At 44.8% G+C, this 19,065-nt stretch overlaps 1 protein-coding gene across 1 annotated transcript; it reads right to left on the bottom strand.

Moving 5' to 3' along the window:
- Positions 1-503: 503 nt before the first annotated feature.
- Positions 504-17,158, bottom strand: FAM83F (family with sequence similarity 83 member F). Its single transcript, XM_041481690.1, has 5 exons — positions 16,688-17,158; positions 12,836-13,003; positions 6,661-6,782; positions 5,369-6,081; positions 504-585 (listed from the first exon to the last, which is right to left on the bottom strand). The coding sequence occupies exons 1-5, from the start codon at positions 17,141-17,143 to the stop codon at positions 521-523; spliced, it is 1,524 nt and encodes a 507-aa protein (XP_041337624.1). The 5' UTR covers positions 17,144-17,158; the 3' UTR covers positions 504-520.
- Positions 17,159-19,065: the final 1,907 nt, after the last annotated feature.

Below are 19,065 nucleotides of genomic sequence, written 5' to 3'. Positions count from 1 at the left end.
AAAGGATTGCTCCACTGTCTGTAAACATCCCTATTTCACCCATACTTCAATTTAAATTTGAAGTATTTGCCACTTCAGTTGTATTCAGCCTTACAGCCAGTCAGATCAATAATTTTTTTTGCAGTGCAGTAGAGTAAACAATGCAACACAGTGATTCCAAGTCTGCAGCTAGACAGACCGAAGTAGCAGCACAAGTAAGTCAGATAATCTCCTGCATTTCTCTGGGCACAGAGTGAGCTCTGAGACCAGTCATCACAGTTGTTTTTATATACAAAATATGTGTGCACATGGACATATGGACTAATACATTCATCACTAACCCTCATTTAAGGGACCAACTACCCAAAGTCTGCTCATCACCCAGTAAATATGCTTTATCTGGGGGTGCCAGATGCATCCAGGGTCCGCAGTGGCTTTACAGATCACTGCATGAGGATATGGCTGCAGGTTCAACATCAATCAAGAAATTACTGTTCCAGCTTGAGATTCAGTCTTTAGTTCTCCAGACAATCCTTCCCAATCAAGATAACACACAGGTAGATTGTTTGTTTTTATCGCTCATAGTGGAGTTTGGATTCAGGTTACCTGAAAGGAAAAGAAGTTAAAGTAGTGTTAATGTTAAGTAAATAAGCCCTGGATGAAGTTCAGACTCATGCTTCACTCTCATTTTTTACTATACACCTTGTGTTACACCTACATTATTCTGCACTCTCTCATGGCTTTTTTTCTGCTGCAGTGAAATGAAGAAACATTAAAATAAGAGCAAATGCAGGGTATATTGTAGAGAAAACCACTGCAGAAGTGTTTCTAGGCTTTGGCTTGTACCCAGTCCAGCTTCATTAGGTCCCAGCTGGCACTGATAAATAGTCTGGTCATGTCTTGGGTGGGAAGTTTTCCTAAGAGTGAGGTATGGAAAAAAACCCCGAAAACCCAAGGTCATCTCATTCATTTGATACCCACACACATTCTCAGTAGAGGTTTTTTTTCATGTTTTGTTTCAAACATCTCTAGTGCCAGTGTTTCCACCACTGCCTTTGCAAGACAAATCCCAAGGCCTCAAGGTCTCTCACTAAAGTAGCAGAGTATGTTGCCTCCAGTTTTTTATAATCCTAGTTTTTCTCACTGCTTACTCAATGAATTTCTTCTGCTCCCAGTATCTGTACCTTTCAACGCTTACACTTCTGCCTGGTGTCCACCATTACAGCCAGATGCTGATCTGGATGCCCCAGCATATCTGTTTCAAGCACTATACAAAAGCATGTTCAGAGGCTTTTGCAAGTAGAGGAGCTCATCTGAGCTCAGTAAAGCTTGCGTGACTCTGGCCCAGGGCAGCAGGGACTGGGAGGGGCTGCCACATGGCCTGGAATCACTCTGAACACAGGCAGGCCCTGCTCATGTATTTGTACAGAAGGAAGGTACACGTGCATCTCCCAAGCACTTGGAGCCAGATGCCAGTTCAGAGTGAAAACAGAGAGTGAAAACTGCCACAGCTCATGGTGACATGCTACTGAGAAGTTTCAGCCTTGCTAAGTTTAGGGAGCATTCAACCCAAGCACTGCCTCTGAACTGGGCTTCAAGTGAATAACTTTTGATGTCACACTCTTACTTGTGGGGATTTGATCAATGCTGCCCTTACCTGTAGGTGATGGGGAAGAAAAGAGCTCTCTTTTCTCCCCCTCCTTCTCTCCACTTTCTTCCACACTGCATCTTCTTGATGTTCACCTGGGAGGTTGCACTGCACCCTGCCCTCACTTCAGTGGCTGCTCTGTGTGCTACTGCCTCCTCCCCACATCTCCCTGTGGCATTTCATTCTACCAGTCCCCCTCTGACACATCCTGGATGTTAGTATTATATCATTACTCCTATCTCCTCCCCACCCCTCTTTCCTTCCCTGTCTGTATCATATTCAAGACCCTCATGCTTTTTTTGAAAGATGTCTGTGCTTCTCTGCTTAATTACAACTCCCAGCCGTTTTATTCTTGTCACTTTCTACTCCTGTCTTCTGACCTTTTTCTACATATCCCACTACAGTTAGAGCAAACATCCTCCTTGTATGTACTCAACAATGTTTCCCTCTTTCTCTTTAGAAAAGAGGCTGAAAATTCCAATTACCACCCTTCCATGATCTCACTTTGGCTGAAAAATGCTGGTGATAACTAAGCAGCTATTTTAATGCCATTGCAGTGCCCAGAGTAAATCCCATTTTTTGTTGCAAGAAGCACACAAAACTGAAACACAAAATCCTTCTACTAAGTGTATGTGTTTATGTATCTTGCAACCACCGCTCATGAGGAATGAAGTCGATGCACGGAGCACCTCAGGTCAGCAGACCCTTCTGAACAAGCCCACTTTGCTTCTTCCAAAGGAGAACACTAACCAAAAAGTCTGTGCCTTCTGAAGGCACACAGCTTTCAGACTTTTGCAGTGTTTCCCAGAAACTGCACACAGAAGTCGCTGTCTTTGCTGACCACAGTCTGCCCAGCACCAGCTTAAAATTAACAAGATTCTGGTCAGGTTCAGAGCTGCTCTCGTGTCCCTCAGAGGGCAACAGTGAAATCCAAGGGTTCTGTTAATTTCATGATGTGGTTTGAGAAAGCCTTGTAAGACAATGTACAACCTGCCATGTGCTAGGACAACACCTCAGGGTGTTAATTCAGATACTTAGTTTGGGACATTACTTTCTATCTGTAGACCTTGGATTGTGCAGACTCCCAATTCTGACTTGTAGGAATCCTTTTCTAGCCTGTAAAAACTGCATCAGATTTTCAGACTCCATCACAGCACACACTTCCATCATTTCCCTTCCCAGTTCAAATTCTCTTCATCACCATTTGCTCCTACAAGACTGAATCTGACTTTTAGCCTGCTTGAATAATGTCTTTCAACTACTCTATGAGCTAGTTGGGTGTGGATCTGGTCTCTCCATGCATTTGCAAGGTGGGATGTGTCTCTGTGGTGCTAGAGAATTAATAGTGACTTTGGAGGATGTGTGCACAGGCAGGCCCATGGGGCTTAAGTGTGCTGTTTAATCTTTGCAAAAGCTAAGGGCAGCTATTTCAAACCGTGAAGCTCTGAATAATTGCATCCTAAGCTGCCTGCATACCAAGTACCCTCTCTTTCATTTCCACTTCTTACCTCCCTTCTGTCACCCAGAGTATCACAGCACCAGTTTTTACTAGCTTTCCTCAAAGACAACTTAAAACTTTTCAAGCTAAGTCAGCCCTAAAGTTACCCAAGAACAAAGTGCCTCCTATCTTTATACTGAGGCTGGAACTCTATTCCATGGCTGTGTTTAAGAATTTTTTATTAAATCCTTTTCTGTTCCTCATGAGTCTCCATCTATCTAATGTGCCCTCTTACCATCTCTGTTCACATGCCGCTTTGGGACTATTAGACTAGAGAAGTTTTCTCTCACAAGAAAGTGATTTAATTCAAAAGTAACACACACTCCGTGATCTTCCTTCAGCCTTTGATGACACCAGATGGACAAAGTCTACTTACACCATACTTCAAAAGCTATGGAGTCTCCCACTGGCACCATGGACAGGCATTCTCAATTTGCATAAACCAAAAATACTAGCAAGGACTCACTGGAAAGATTTATCAGGTCAGAAAAAGCACAGGGGGAAGACTGGTGTGCTGGACCTCAGCACCTTCCCTGGCCCTGTTCTCAGTTCTTCCTTCCCTCTTATTGAAAGAGTTGGCAGTCTGCAGGAAGTAACAGTGGCAATAAATAAAACCTGAACATAATTGCATGCTAATGTATTTGTGGAAATGGTCTAGACCAAGCATCAGACTGTCCGGCATAGATCCACCGTGTTAGGAGGAACAGGGACACCCCTGCTGCCCGGATGGTGCAATGCCCCAGCAGGGTGCAGTGCCCCCCTGTCCAGCCAAAGACATCAACCCCTCGTGCCTTAAGCTGGGCCTGATTTCATCAGGACGTTGTGGGAAGGCCAGGCTGGCTGCTTTGAAACAGGTGACAGTGAGAATCTCTGATACTGCAAAGTGATGATGAATCAGAGATGACTCAATTCTCTCTTTCTGTCACTAGAGGGTGGTGCAAGCACTCAGGTCCATTCCTGCGAGTGGAAATGCCCATACATCTCCCCACAGGTCCTCATTGATTTTGCTTTTCCTGGCTTTCAGGAATGGGGCCCACCAGCACATAATGTCTGTGCTCAAGACTTACTTGGAGAGAGGACCTCTTTAGACCAGGGTTTACTTCTGCCTCCCCAAATGCCAAATGCAGATTCTAAAATGGATCTACTACAGTCTCAAATAAATTAGCCATCCCTTCTTACAGTTCCTCTTTCTTGTGTTCATTTGGCATTTTTGAGTCTGTCCTTCATTCAGCCAAAAATATTTCCAGGAACCTAATTAATCATTGTTGTTGACTGTCCCAATACCTTGCTTTTCTTCTTGGTCCCAAGAGAACGTCTTTCCATTTCACATCATGGTAACTGCAAAAGAATTCAGTCTCTCTACATCTGCATTTTGCATTCATCAGAGCACAGAATGGTCTCTGGCCAGACAAGTGGAGAAGAAATGTTCCCCTTGCAATTAGTTTATTTTCCTGATGGTGCAGAATGTATTGACACCCAACACAGCTCAATGAGAGGAAGAGAACCAGGATAAATAGTCCAAAGATTTACTTCAATCTCACAAAACATGTAAAATGCTGGAGAGTTAGCTATGGACCCATAATCCATTAGAAATCTTTATAATTTGTATCGTCAACTGACTGAAGCCTTCAAAGGACTTAATGAAAATATCAATCATGCATTAGCAAAGAAAGAAAAGTTGAGATCCAGTGATCTACTTCTTTGTAGCTTCTATTTTCATGAAATTCTCTCCCATTTCAGAAGGAGGTAAAGGAACAAATTAAAAAGACTTGCACCCTTTCCTCCACTCCTTGTCCCCTCACCTCAACATAAACACGTTTTCCTCACTTCTCCACCAGGAATTTGTCACTGGAAAGGAGGGATTACACTGAAAATCTGTCTGTGGCCTGCTAGCCACTACAATAGAGAACACAGTGCTGCTGTTAATTAGGCAAATGCACTTAATGGACTGAGCACTGTTTTACACAAGGCAATGTTCACCTTTCTCTTCCTCTGCTGCTCAAAAGTACGAGAAACATCCACATGAGAAGTACTAACCTTACAGTCAGACTGCCATTAAATTGCTTTCAACCTATATTGCCTGTATCTTTTGATACAACTTCTACCCTTTGTTCTTGCTCATTTTGGTTCAGAGGAAATGAGAGGATCTAATCATAAGTGCCTATAGTGGATATGCTTGCATCAATCAGCCAAGCTCAGAACAAGGGACACAGAAAGCAGAGTATGCTGGTAAAAGGTTTTACCTGAGTTGCCTCCAGTGCTCCGAACACTAGCATGGCCAATGCTGAGCCTCTCATATTCCAGTTTCATGTTGCCAAGGTCTTCTCCTGAATGTCCTTCACTCGCAAAAGAATTGGCCTCGATGCTTGAGCCTGGAGACCGCTTGGCCTTGCGACTGAAAATCCCACTGGCAAACCGTTTTCCTTGCTTTGCATTGCTCTGTGCATCTTCCTTCTTTATGTCACGAATAGACTCTCTGGATTTGGATTTGTTTCTCAGGTCCATGTGGAGCCGGGACAACAGTTTCTGGGGGCTCCGATTCAGCTTGTTCAAGTTCTCCAGAGGTGGATCTATTTCTGGGTACACTTGCTCCAATGTGACTAAGTCATTCAGGAACTGATTTAACCGTTTCTTTGACTCACTTGTTTCCTCCTTTTCCATGTTTCCCTGATTGTCTTGCCTGTGCCGTGAAGCCCAGAGCATCATATCACCACGGGTTGCCCCTGCTACTAAACCATACTTTGGGTTAATGAACTTCCGAGCCACGGTGGAGGAATGAAAGCCTGGCTTCCCAATTCCAAGGAGGAATGGGTTAGCAATACCCAGTTCCTTGTATAAATTAACTTCCTCTGAGATGGCATAGAGCTCACGAAACTCAATGTCAAACATCTCCACGTGCTGTCCTGTCAAGACTAGCAGGATGTTTCTGTCAATGTGAGATGAAGTCCATGTGAAGCTAAGAGGAGGAAACAGAATGGACATTAGATTTTGGGGTGCATACTTGACCCAGCCCACCTAACAAAACCTAAGACACTACAGGGGAATACGTAGCATTATGCCCCATTTACCATCCTTGGCCAGATGGGCCCCAATAGATACATGACACAACATTATTGTTCTTCTTTAGACATGTAGATCAGATTTGGGAGAAAAGGCCCTGAAACTGTGAAGGACAGTTTAAACTTTTTAAAAAGCAGCACTGCTTTTTTAAATCAACAGGAAGAGTCTCCGGACTGAAAACCTCACTGAAGAGAACTGAGTTCAGGGACTGGTGGGGAGTCCTTGTAGACCCCTTCCTGATGCAGTGTGGAACCGTCTCTAGCTCTCTGAAAAGGTCTGCCAGCATGGGTATGTTCCATTCTCTGAAGAAGGGCTCTATGCCACCTTCTTTGTTGTCCCACTCCAGTTTCTACAGGTGCTACACAGATTACAGAAGCTGGGATAGCAGGGGGGTGACATGTGAAGAAGACTCTCAAGCAAAGTCATGACCATTCTTTAAATAAATGCCTTAATGCCTTAAACAAGAGTAACCCACCTGTATGATCCAGTGGCCACCTTTTCACCATCCACCATCAGGAATCGGGATGCCAGTGTGCCTCTGATCTTCCCTGATGGCATGTAGAACCCAACTCCTGTCACAGAGCGTATGCGGACATTCTAACAGGGAGGTGAAAAGACAAAATGTCACAATAAATAGGGAAGAGAATTAGGTAATTGCCAGCTCCAAGTCTTAAGATGTCACTCACATTGTCTCACTACTTCGGGGACTACAGCTCATTTTGTACCAGCCACCAGAAGGCTGCAAAAGGAAAGCATAGTCTACACAGGTCACTCCTCTCCATTCTTGGACAGTTTACAGCTGTCCAAGGGGTCAGCATCATCAAAACCCTGCCTGCTGTCTTCAGCTATTCACTTGAGCCACTGGCAAAACAATGCTTTCAGATAAGTGTCTCTACAAATGTCCTGAATAGATCAGCAAAGAAGAATTTCTGAAGACGAGTAAGGAGAATCTTTTCATAAAATGAATGGAAATAGTTAGAAAAAGAATACTTCTCCCCAAACCTCACATCTCACGCCTTTTTGTCAGCAAACCTACAAGTAATGAAACAAAGCACTACCAGACACAGAAAAACCACAAAGTTAAGGTTACATGATTTTCAACAATAGGTATGTGCCTGTGCATATTACAAGGATATATTTGCACATTGGACTGAGTGTTACTCTGCTCATGAGTCCTGGCAGCACAAGGCTGAACTGCCAAAGTGTCTGACATGAAACACTCCCCCTGCCCTCCCCCCCAACCCAAAAACATTGAACATCAGTATAAGTTTGGAGCAAATTATCTTGTCACTCTGACACACATATCTAGACAATTTTCTTCATTCCACCATATTTTTATGTAAGGATTCCTTAAGAATGAAAAGCTAAAAGGCACTGTGAACTGGAGTCAAAAATGGGAGTCAGATAGTTCCAGGCATAATTGCAGTTCTGATACTGTTACCTGTGGTGTTCTGGGAAAGTCAATTTGCCTTTGTTTCATTCTTCCCCATCTCCAGAGCAGAAGAATCAGGAGGATTTGGCTAATGCTAGCACAACCTCAGATCCCACAAAGAGCTAAGTCCTATTACTATAAACCTCACCAACAGCTCAAATATTGATAGGTTATAGAAATCAGCATGCAGGAATGAGTGATTATAAGAATGCAGATTTCTTTCAAAAGCTGTTTTTCTGAACGTAACTCCTGCCTTTTGAATCCGCTGCTATTTTCCCCACTAGAATACAGCAGTGGAAATACAAATTCTGACTAACAGTAACTGATGATAGCACTGTTTTGCATTCAGCTGTTTCTTGATCTGTCTGGAGTCTTGTGTGGGCATTAGCTAATTAATGCTCCCAACACTGCTGAAAGTATTATTACCCCATTTTAAAGATGAGGAGCCTAAGACAGAAAAAGATGAAGTGGCTTGCCCAAGGCCTAGCAGTGAGTCATATGTATGGGATGCTGAAGACAGGTTGGGTAGAGCACAGAAGAAATGGTGCCCTTTCCAGTAATTAAAATAACATTTGAATTTGGCTGGCTGATCACCTGAAATATTTTTTTTTCCTTGCTGATTAATGTTGGTTGTGGGATTTGCCAAATCATGCCATGCTGACTGCACAAGACATCAGTCAACAGCTCTGATGTGATATGTACTCCTGTGAATCAAGAAGTATCAGCCTGTGTGAGCGGAAAGTTTCCCAACATATAACAAGTGTGGATCTTATTGTGTTTGTATGTTCTATCACCTTCTTTTGGGGGGAAAGAAGGCACACTTGAATTTCTGCAGTAACTGAGCTGTATATAACACTTAGGATGGTGCAGAGGGGATAGAACTGAACAGCTGAGCACACAAACCTCCTTGAATAAAATAGGTACAGGAGTGCATTAATACATCTTGAAATGCAGAAAACAAGCACAAAGTCATATAAACATCAAGTCACTTAACAGGTTATTTGTATACAATTTTCTGCCTTGAAGGATCTTGGAACATTTGTAGACTGCTAAGTCAAGCTACAGAGGAAAAACGAGCCTGGGTTCATGTACAAAGACTGCACAATAACAAAAGAGGAGAGACAAATATAAATCAAATGAGATTGCAGGCATTTTCAGAGGGTACTAGAGTTACAGTAGTAACAAATATTTTGATTAGAGGACCAGTTAGCTCACCACATAGATGTGACACCTCCAGATCTGTATTGTTGCAGAAGCCTGCTTAAGGTTTGTTCTGTAATATCCTGGCTTATGGGAGATGCAGTCTGCATTAAATTTCCATATTGCCTTTCCACAGACTTGCACCACTCCTTATCACAAGCAGTGACTAACATCTCCCTGGCTACCACTCAATATGACTGGTAACAGTCAAGTCTGACAGAGCATCCTAATACAAACAGTAAGGAATTGGTCTTCCTTGCTCTATTGTGACACTTTTAAACCTCACTCTGAATCTACAGAAAGCTAAATCAGACCCAATTTAGAAAGTCAGTAATGCTGTGACTGACTTGACAGACCTAGGCCGTAGTGCTTAGAAACTGGGGCTGAGTAGGGGGAATACACCAGACAGACCCTAAAGGGAGGTGTTGTAACTGCTTCCACCCGAGAATCCTATGTGTACCTTCCCTCTTAGAACTGGGAAATCCTCTGTTTACCCTGGACAGTCTTGACTATTATTGACAAAATAGTGTAACTTGCAAGTATTCAGGTAGAACAGGATGGAATGCAGCTAGCTGGGACATGGCCTGCCAAGATCATTGCTGAGTATTATCTGTCTTTACAAAAAGAGAGCCTTGCAAGCTCCCATTCTCAGGTCACAAGTAGTCTAGAAGAATACTCAAGCAGACCATTAAAAAACCAACAGAACTGCTACACATCACATTCCGCTCCTCCCTCATCTCAGGTAGGAGTCAATGATGAAAACCATAAAATACTGAAATGAATTTCCGAAAGTTTCTTAGGCAGAAGCTTTTTAAACTTTCTGAAGTGAAAGGAGAAACTTCTTACATGTTAGGAAAATGAATGTAAAAATTAATGTAAAGGTCAACTTCCTGCAGATAAGTCATTCCCTGGGCTTGCTTGGAACTCTAGGAAAATTCTCTATCTTTGGGCAGAAGTGTCTGTTACTGTAGTCTGGGTTTACAGAAACATGAGGATAAAAAACTTATCTAAAATCTGGTGAGAACGTTCACCCTCAGGTCCTGAAAAAAGAGGAATTTCTGAGGGGCTATGAATTTAGTGTCTATGAGAATTCTGATTCACTGGGATCTCTGCAGAACACTCTTGTGTCAAACACAACAGAAGTCTGACAAACCATGTCCTGTAGGCTCAGGAAGCCATATGACTCACACACACAAGACATGCTCTTATGAACAACCCATGAATGTCCTGATGATTGAATTTAAATACATTTCTGGCGAGCTCTGGCCTTCAGACAAAAATTGATGTTTTCTCATTTCATGCTTGGCGTTGGTTAAGAACTTTTACTTTTCCTACAGCAGTTTCCCTCCCATGAGACTGTCAGCAGATCATTATACCTTGCCAGCCATACAAAAGTAATTCAATAGCCAGGAATTTTGTGAAAATGTCCATCACTGTACATAGACAAAGGGCAAAACCCAGTGTTAACAGTAAACCTGCCTCTATTAGGACTGTTGAAGTATTCACTTTGCATTGGAGGAACAGGGCAACGGGACCAAAAGGGCAGAAATCACAGAACAAAATGAGTATCTGGTGGTGACAGAAGACAGAATAAACATTGTGACCCTGCAGTTCATGGTAGTGCATCATCTCTCTTCCCCCAGGATCAGAATTTGTCTCTAAACCTTAGAGTTATATTTCACATGGCTGCAACTTCCTGAGGAGAAAAGCCATCCTCTGTACCTCACACAAGCATTCCAAAGGAAAGGTGTGCAGAAGGGCAGGAAAGAAGATTATGCAATTCCTTTGCTGGCAAACTATGTCTGGTGAAAACTGGTAAAAATCTTCTAGAATAAAGGAAAATGGTAATTCTAAAAGGAGATAACATTTTCCCTGTTGCTAAAAATCTGTAGAAGAAACTCGGACATCAAAGCAGATGTCAGGAGAAAGACGGTACATAAGAAATGGGTGAATGATAGAGTTTCCTCAGCAATTTCAGTATCTTCTGTGATCAAACAATGCGGGACAAAATGATTCTGCCTGAACAAGACTGGAGGCCTAGCTTGCTTTCTTGCTTTAAATCTGGATCTTCAACCCTTGGCACATTACATCAGAGAGGAAGGACTGGGGGGAATCTTCAGGGAGAAACCTTAACCTTTCTGGAGCTTCCTCAAGTATCCAAAGCCTGCTGCCAGGGAAATCCCAACATGATGGTTTCTGCTACACTGACCCAGGCAGCAGCATAGGCACATCCAAGGCAGCTCTGGGTGAGATACTAAGAGAACATCTTTCTTGAGAGGCAAATGACTTGCTTCCCCATTCCATGAAGAATCTCCCTGGTCATTCCACAGAACCATATACAGGAAGTAACTGCATTGACCTTGGCAAGACTAAAAAAATACCTAAGCCATACTGGAAAAAAAAACCTATAACAACCTTCAGGAGAATTTAAGATCCAGTATGAGGTACCTGGGAAAAGAGGGGGAAAATTTGAAGGATAGCAATCTGTGGGCTGAAGTTTTGCAGAATGGTGAACAACTAGGTCAAAAGATGTTAAAAATTTCTTCTCAGTGGACTTGCTTCAACTCAGCTTGCACTATTTTTAGCTGAAGATGTCTAAAGAAAAACATAGCATGGGAGCAGAAGGGGACCGCTTTAGAGACAGAAAAGACAGACTGAAAGGAACTCACCTCTCCAGCAGCAACACAACTCTTTCTAAAATGCCAGGACTCTTTTCACTCACTCTGTCCAGGAGTTAAAATATTGTAGTACTGAAGACATCATTGCTGTACATGATGACACGGTAAGAAAAGTACTGGTATCAGAGCAGATGGAACTACTGCTGTGATTTCACAGTTATGTACCAAAGAGACACAAGCCTAGAACACACAATACCACTGGCACTTGAAACACGACTGTTATAATGAGCTCTGTGTCTTGCTTTCAAAGACACCAGAGGGAAAGAACTTCCACCACTGTTTTGGAGAAAAATTAGAAAACTTCTCAGCTGGATGTCTTTTTTGATGAAACTCAGAGCAGAGTGGTAGCTCACAGGAGAACTCTTCAGATATATGCAGGTAATTTTCATCCAGATTCAAGATGGTTCTCCTAAAATGATTAATATGAGACTCTGTAATCTTCAGAGCTTTTTGAGTTTTGGTTGTGTTTTGGGGGTTTTTTTAACTACTAATTGACTGTTTAAGGAAACTCCACCCCTCCTCCAGGCAAAAAGCACTTTTTCCACCGCCGCTGCACAGAACAATTGGATCACAAACAGGGGTGAGTCTGGCATCCCATAGGTTGTTTCCAACCTAGCAACTTTTTTCAGGATTTAGAACAAGTCTGTAGTAGCAACAGTGACTAAAAAGATGGGGAAAAAGGAAGGAATACAATACTAACAAGAAATACACAAAGGATTTCAGTCTGTTTGCAATGGAGTGAGACCCCTCTGAGGCTGCTTCTGCCAACCAAGCTAGACTGACTACTCTGCTGTGCTGCATGCACTGTATGAAGGCACGCTCTGGAATGGGACTGGGCAGCAGCTGTGGTCCTCAATCCCTTAAATTCTCCTTTAAGTCATCCTAGAGGAGGACTACAAGCTCATTCACTCCTGGATGACCCCTGCTGGGAAGGAAAGTCTTGATTTCAACAGAATAGATGTGTCCTGTAAGAGGGATCCATGCAGACAACTCAAAGAGCTACTTGGGACTCCAGTTTGAATCCTCACACAGAAGACCTATAGCAATTTTCTGTGATAATTTTCTCCCCAAACAGGAATTTTTAGGTCACAAGAGCCAGGAAACTACACAGATCTCTGTCTTGGGTGAAAGGCAAAAAAATCCAAATCCTTCCTTTTTCTTTCCTTCTGTATTATCAAGCCATGCTGTTATCCCTCTGTGTTCCACCATTCTAAGTGTTGTGGTATGACTTACAGGCAGGAAGAGATGCGTTTGCCGGTCCAAGCAAGTTCCAAGATTCACTACAACTGCAAAAGGCCATTGAGTTGCAGGAGATAATGGTTTAGTACTGAACACCTTACCCGGATCTGCAAGTCACTGAGGTCAAGGCATTTGCACATTTCCAGGAAGAGCTTGACACCCTCCTCATCCAGGATGATGTAGACTGGGATCCAGCGCTTATATGCTGCATCAACAATGTCGCGGAAGATGTCCCGGTCCGTAAATACATCCATGACCACCGCAATAATCTGGAAACAACAAGATGGTAGACAGACAACTGAATAAATATTAGGAACTGAAAGGAAGGCCCATCCCACTGGTGCAAAATAAAGGAGAGCACTGATACCAGATAATGGAGGAGAAGCCTCCATAGGGAGACAAAAGTACAGGGAGGTACATGCCCAAGCACTACCAATAATTGTAATTTTCTGGGTTAGCTGCTGCACTTTGGAAGGACCTTAGTAAATGTCTACGAGAGTTCTCCTTCTCTGGATGAAAATGACTTATTTTAGCAGCCTGAGGAATGCCAAAGCAAATACCTAGTTTTTCCTCTGTATTGAGAAACTTCCATTGTCTCTGTAAGGACTCATTTAAATGAAGAAGAACACTGAAAATATATTGAAAAAAAACCACTGAAAACAAAACTTTAACACTTAACCTGAAGGTGTCTAATGGAAGACTGAATGTGCAGAGGAATCAGGACCTGCATCCTCAGCCAGGATGCATAGTGTAGACAACAAGAATTCTATTTTCCTTTTTTTTTTTTTCCTCAAATCCCTGTGAAAAGTCTGCTCCCAGGGCTGGCTTCCCAAGGAATGATTTACTGAGCTCAAACATAAACACCTCATATTTCTCAAAAAGGGACTGGAGCGTATTCAAGATTTGGAGGCAAAATGATCATTCCCTCTCTTTGCATGTATTGTTTTTCTGGTATAAAACTAATCCTTCTTTCCAGGCATAGATTTTACATAAAAACAAAAGGTCCACTGACGTGAGAGACAAGCCTGAACATTTATAGGATGAGTAATAACAAAACCAAGAAGGTTATGGGTAGCTTTAATGCTGACCTTACAGAAAAGGGAGAGAAAGACAAAACACGTATCTTTTACACCATTAGAAATACGGGTTAATTTTTCTGCCTGAGTTATTCTTCTCAACATTTTAAAGGTCATCAATGGAGGAAACTACTGTTTTTCTAGTCCCTCTGCATAACATCAGCCTGCCAGGTCCGAGTTGCCATACTGACAGTACGCTGGGAATAGAGTTGTCTAAATTTTAATTTCCCAGGTGCTGGGAATCACAGCAATAAGCCCATCTGGGCTGGGGATGGCATATACAGGTGTGAATGGAGCTAAATACTGAATCACACTGTAGGACTTTCTTCACTTGATGCTTGGAAAAGGTGTGGCTCTCATGCAGGAGCCCCCTAAGGAAGAGGGAATAATTCTCCCTAGAGACTTCTTTCCTGTGAAAAATGCCCTTGAACAAATGGCTTTTGGGAAAGTGATGCCACAGTAAACATCCCCCACTGCATCTGCTGAATCTCTGCTGAGTCCCTGCTTGTACAGCCAACAACAACCAACACATCTGCTCTGTCAGGCTCCTTCTGTCAACAGTGCTTACACCAGCTTCCCTTTGTTAGAGAAAGAAAAAAGAGCTGACATTGTATTTATGCTCATCATTAACATGTAAGTTCCTGATAGAGGTGAACTGTGCTGGAGCTACATCATACTAAGCCCCACAGTAACTTCTACTGAGCAGGATTTCAGGTCCTGCCTTGGTTCTCCCTTCCCAGCAGGAATGTAACAGGAATGTTACCAGAATCTCTAAAAATTAAAATACAGCAAACCTGTACCACCTTGTTTCTGAACAACTCCGCATACAGGCAAATCATAATTAAAGGCATGAACAGTTCATGCAGTAACTCAGGCCTGTTATGCTCCCTCTCCCCCCACACACAGTGGTATGGATGAGCTATTTAGGAGAAAGGGTGCCAAATAATATTCATTTGAAATAAGAACATCCACATAGGGAATGGATAGCAGAAGCAGGAACTTCTTTTCTCTCCTTCCCCACCATTTGCAATGAGTGTAACAACTGCAGAAATTACACCCCATCCTGGACAAACCATTAATTGTCAGTACCGGCTTTGCAATGTGAAGGGATGGCTCCCTCCAGGCTGTGGGGCCTTGGGTCAGTTCAGGCTTCTTTCCAAGACTGGGGACCATTGAGAACAGCAGTCAAAACTTCCCATGGGCAACGCCTGTTGTTGTGTTTGCCATCTCAAACCCCTGTCACAGCTAGGAGTGTTCTCAAGCACAGCAAGTCAGAGCATGAGTGTCTACCCCTGCAAGAGGTTTTCCCCATTTCTCTTCCAATCCTATGGATAATAAACTTATCTGTAGGGCCTATAGGTGTGCCTAGCTCTTCACAGGAATTTTAAGGTTGGCAAGTTAATGCTTGCTAATCTCATTGCAGCTAGGTAGCTTAATTAACATATGTTTGTAAAATACTGATGATAAGCCACCCACAGACTTGTGCCACATATTACCAGTATCTGTTTAGACCCCCCTCAGAAAAAAACAAACCAAACAATCCCCTACTCTCATTTGGTGATTAAAAAAGCTGCTACCTGGAGACTTTTTTTTTGCCAGGGCCAGCTCAGCTGAACACAATAGGCATAGCTATCTATGAAAAGGACCATTAAACACTCAAATGGCTGTTAAACATGAAACCAGCTTTGGGCTGGGAGGGGCACAGTTTGTCCAGTCAGTGAAAAAAAAACAAAACAAAAAAACTACAAAGGAATTAATTATTTAATTAGCTAGGCATAGCTATTGAAAGAAACAAACTTTCCCAGTTCTTGAACGGTCTACAGAAGCCTTTGCAGCAGCGCAAATAGGAGGTGAAGTTGCACTACATCAGAGTGTAAGGACTTTACAGCTTCTGTCTTCTAAGTGACTGATCACACCAGCCAGTGAACAGAATTACAGGGTGTGCACAATTTCTGAGAGCAGGGAGCTGAGAAGATCACCCACCAGATTAATGCCTCTGGAAAGTCTTCTGTGTTTCCCGACAGATTCGGTTTGAACAGGTCTGCAAAAGTGGTGCATATAGTGTGTGCTGGCAGAGGGGAACAGGTGGAGGAGGAAATGACTGCTGAATTATAAAGCAGAAAAACCAGAAAGCTGCAAAACTAAGCGCAGGAATGAAGTTTCTTACGCTGTTCTCCCCTTTACCCAAGGGGTGTGTCAGCTCCGATGGAGATCTTTTCCTGGGTGGTCTTCCCCGGGAACTTCACCCACATCCGGGGTGGGTGACGGAAAAACCTCGTGATTGCCCCCACCTGTTCAAAGCAAGCTCTTGTAGCATCATGGCTAGTTTGCTTCCTTGCCAGAGGTGCCCTGTCACCACCAGCAGTCATTTCCAGGGAAAGATAAACGGGAGGAACAGCCGCATGTTGTCTGCACTTTGCCTACTTGCAGCTCAGGCTGGACGGTGTTGAGACCACAAAAAATAAACCCCCAAAACACCATCCCATAAACGAACACGCTGCCCTGTCTTTAACTAGGTACACCTGCACACACCAGGTAGGGGTGGCTGTAACAGCATCACGACCTGTCTTCCTCTGAACCCGGGAATGAGGCCGGGACAGGACAACGCGAACCACGGCTACCGAACCCCAGCCGAGGGCAGGTGGAGGGGGTGTGCAGAGGTTTAACCCCATCACAGGCATCAGCTTTGGCAAAGCGTAACACGACTGGCAACGAGGCGCGGGGAAAGCCCTGCCTGATGAACGCCGACCACTGCACGGCCAGCACGCTCCTGCTTCGGAGCGAGGGCTCTCGCCCGCCTTCCACCCCGTGCCCCGAGGCAGACCCTCGGCCCGGGAGAGGGCGGGCAGGGCTGGCCCGTCCAGGGCCCGTCCGTACCTTCTGCGCCTGCTGGATCATCTCCCGCACCACCTCCTTCAGGTGCGGCGCGCTCTCCTCCTTGCGCGGGTGCGTGAAGAGGGACACCCGGCTGATGCCACGGTAGAACGTCTTGTCGGTCCAGCCCAAGTCCAGCGGGGGCACCTCGGTGTCCGAGCACTCGGGCCAGTAGGCCAGCGAGAGAGTCTCGCCGCCGGGCCCCCGCGCCACCTTGCCGCCCTCGCGGGGGTCGTCGTAGCCCCGCCAGCCGCCCCGCAGGTCCTGCAGCTCCCGGCCGGACAGGAAATCGCGGAGCTGCTCCTTCCTCAGCGCCTCCCGGTACGCGGCCTCGCCGCGGGTCACCAGCGCCTCCAGGGCTCGGCGCTGCTCCTCGCTGTAGTAGAAGCGGGCCTGGGCCTCTGTCACCTTCTCGTTGACGTGCAGCTCGTCCAGCAGCAGCACCTGGGACTCCGCCATGCCGCCGGCAGCCCCAGCGCAGCGCCGGCCGGGAGCGAGGGCAGGAGGCTGCGGCAGGAGGGAGAGGCAGGCCGGGACCGCCTCACCTGGCTTGCCCGAGCCCGCCCCGACGGGTGGGGCGGCCGCTCCCCCGGGCCCTGCGGACACGGCTGTCCCCGCCGCCAGGCCCCTCTCCCAGAGTCCTGCGTGACCCCCGGGGACGGGGCCACGGGTTGCGGGGAGAACAATTTCTGCGAAAAGGAGAACAACCTGACCTAAGAGATGCAGGATGCGATGTAAGATAAAGGGAAGAGGCTGGTTATGTGGCGGCCTAAACCAGCTTCGAGGGATGTGGGATAGACATCTTCAACTAACTTGTGAAATTGTATCCTAAGAGTGAGTTTGGTGCATTGAAATGGGAGGACTGCACCTCCGAGGGAACACCCTCACCCACTGAACACATGAATTTGGAATACCCTGTGCCTTTAAACCGAGGTGGGGAAAGAGAAGGCGGTAGTAGCTGAGCCAGGTAGTGATGTAGATTCATTATGCAAATGTTGCCTGAATTGGATTGTATAAATATGTTTGCATATGTATACATTGTGTATGTATGTATAAATACGCTTCCTAGCTTTGTGGATTTACCACTTCGCACCCATCTCTGTGCAAACATGAAATGAAATTGAGTATCTTAACTCTGTGTGTGGATCGGCTTCCCCACTGGGTGAAAGAATCCAGATTTGGGACAACACCCTGGCGTGGCTGCCACCAGTGTCCTGACTGCAGTTCTTGGAGGAGAACCAGGCCTGGACCCCAGGTGTATTTTGGGGTGCAAATGCAAAAGTCTATTTAAGACTTTTTGTCCCACTTTTTTCAGACTTGGCAGCCACCTGAGGAAGAGGGGGACACAACTGGGGCCAGGGAGGTGAGCAGTACACCGTGGCACAGGGAGGTGGTAGCCAGCCCTCTCTGAATCCTCTGGCAGCTCGGCAACTCCAGAAAAGCAGATGATGTGGGGTACCCAGCTTACAGAGGGGAAGATGACAGAGTGATGTGCCAGAGGCCACCCAGCTGGCTGGTGTCAGAGCTGGGAGTAAAACAGCCCTGCTTCCAGTCTCTGGCTGGGAGCATGAATAAATAGCCACACACATCCCACCGAGACTGGGGGCTGTAATGTTAAATTACGATTTTTGGGAGGTGTGTGATCGTTGCTAGGGGCCCTAATCAAGATTCCGGGCCCACTGCGGATTGCATACACAAGGATAAGCAGGACTTCCCCACTGCAGCCCAGGGACAGAGCTGGCAGGGAATGAACAAGGAAACAAGGACAAAGGCAGTGGTGAAATACAAACAAAGTCAAAAGCAGTGGTGAAATACAAACATTCAGAGGCATTTACAGTGCTTTACATCTGTGATTAGCCCTAAGTGCTCACATGCAGAAAAACTATAGGGGACAGAGCTTCTGAAGCTGCTCTTTGTTTCCTCTCTCTAAGAAATCACCTGCCCTCAGTGTGAGTTCGTTTAAAAAAACAAGGATCTGATGGGCCACCACAGCTCATCCTGTGCTGTTCCTCTTCTTTAGGTAAAAGAGATACTTTTAGTATCCAGTCTGTCTTCAAAAGCTTTTCCTAGCATGAAATTCACTTAAATTTTGAAATTACACTTTGCAAAGGTCTGCTCCTCTGCCTATCAAGTCTCCTTTAAAAACTAATTTCCATGTAAGTTCTTTTAGCCTTATTTCTGATGGAAATGAGACTTACATGGTCATGGTGTCTGCGCCTGTCTGCCTGTCTGTCCATGTCTCTAATAAACTTTTGAGCCCACTGTCTGATTTCAAACAAGTTTGGCAGAAGTGTAATTACATCCCTACAGATTTTATGAAAAATAACAGGCCTGATAGCAAAAAGAGACTCTATCACAGTCCCCGACAGTGCAAGTTAAAA

The sequence above is a fragment of the Pyrgilauda ruficollis genome, unplaced genomic scaffold (genome assembly GCF_017590135.1).
Source record: "Pyrgilauda ruficollis isolate IOZ18807 unplaced genomic scaffold, ASM1759013v1 scaffold56, whole genome shotgun sequence".
NCBI classification, from domain to species: domain Eukaryota; kingdom Metazoa; phylum Chordata; class Aves; order Passeriformes; family Passeridae; genus Pyrgilauda; species Pyrgilauda ruficollis.
This window is presented reverse-complemented; position numbering and strand designations above follow the sequence as displayed.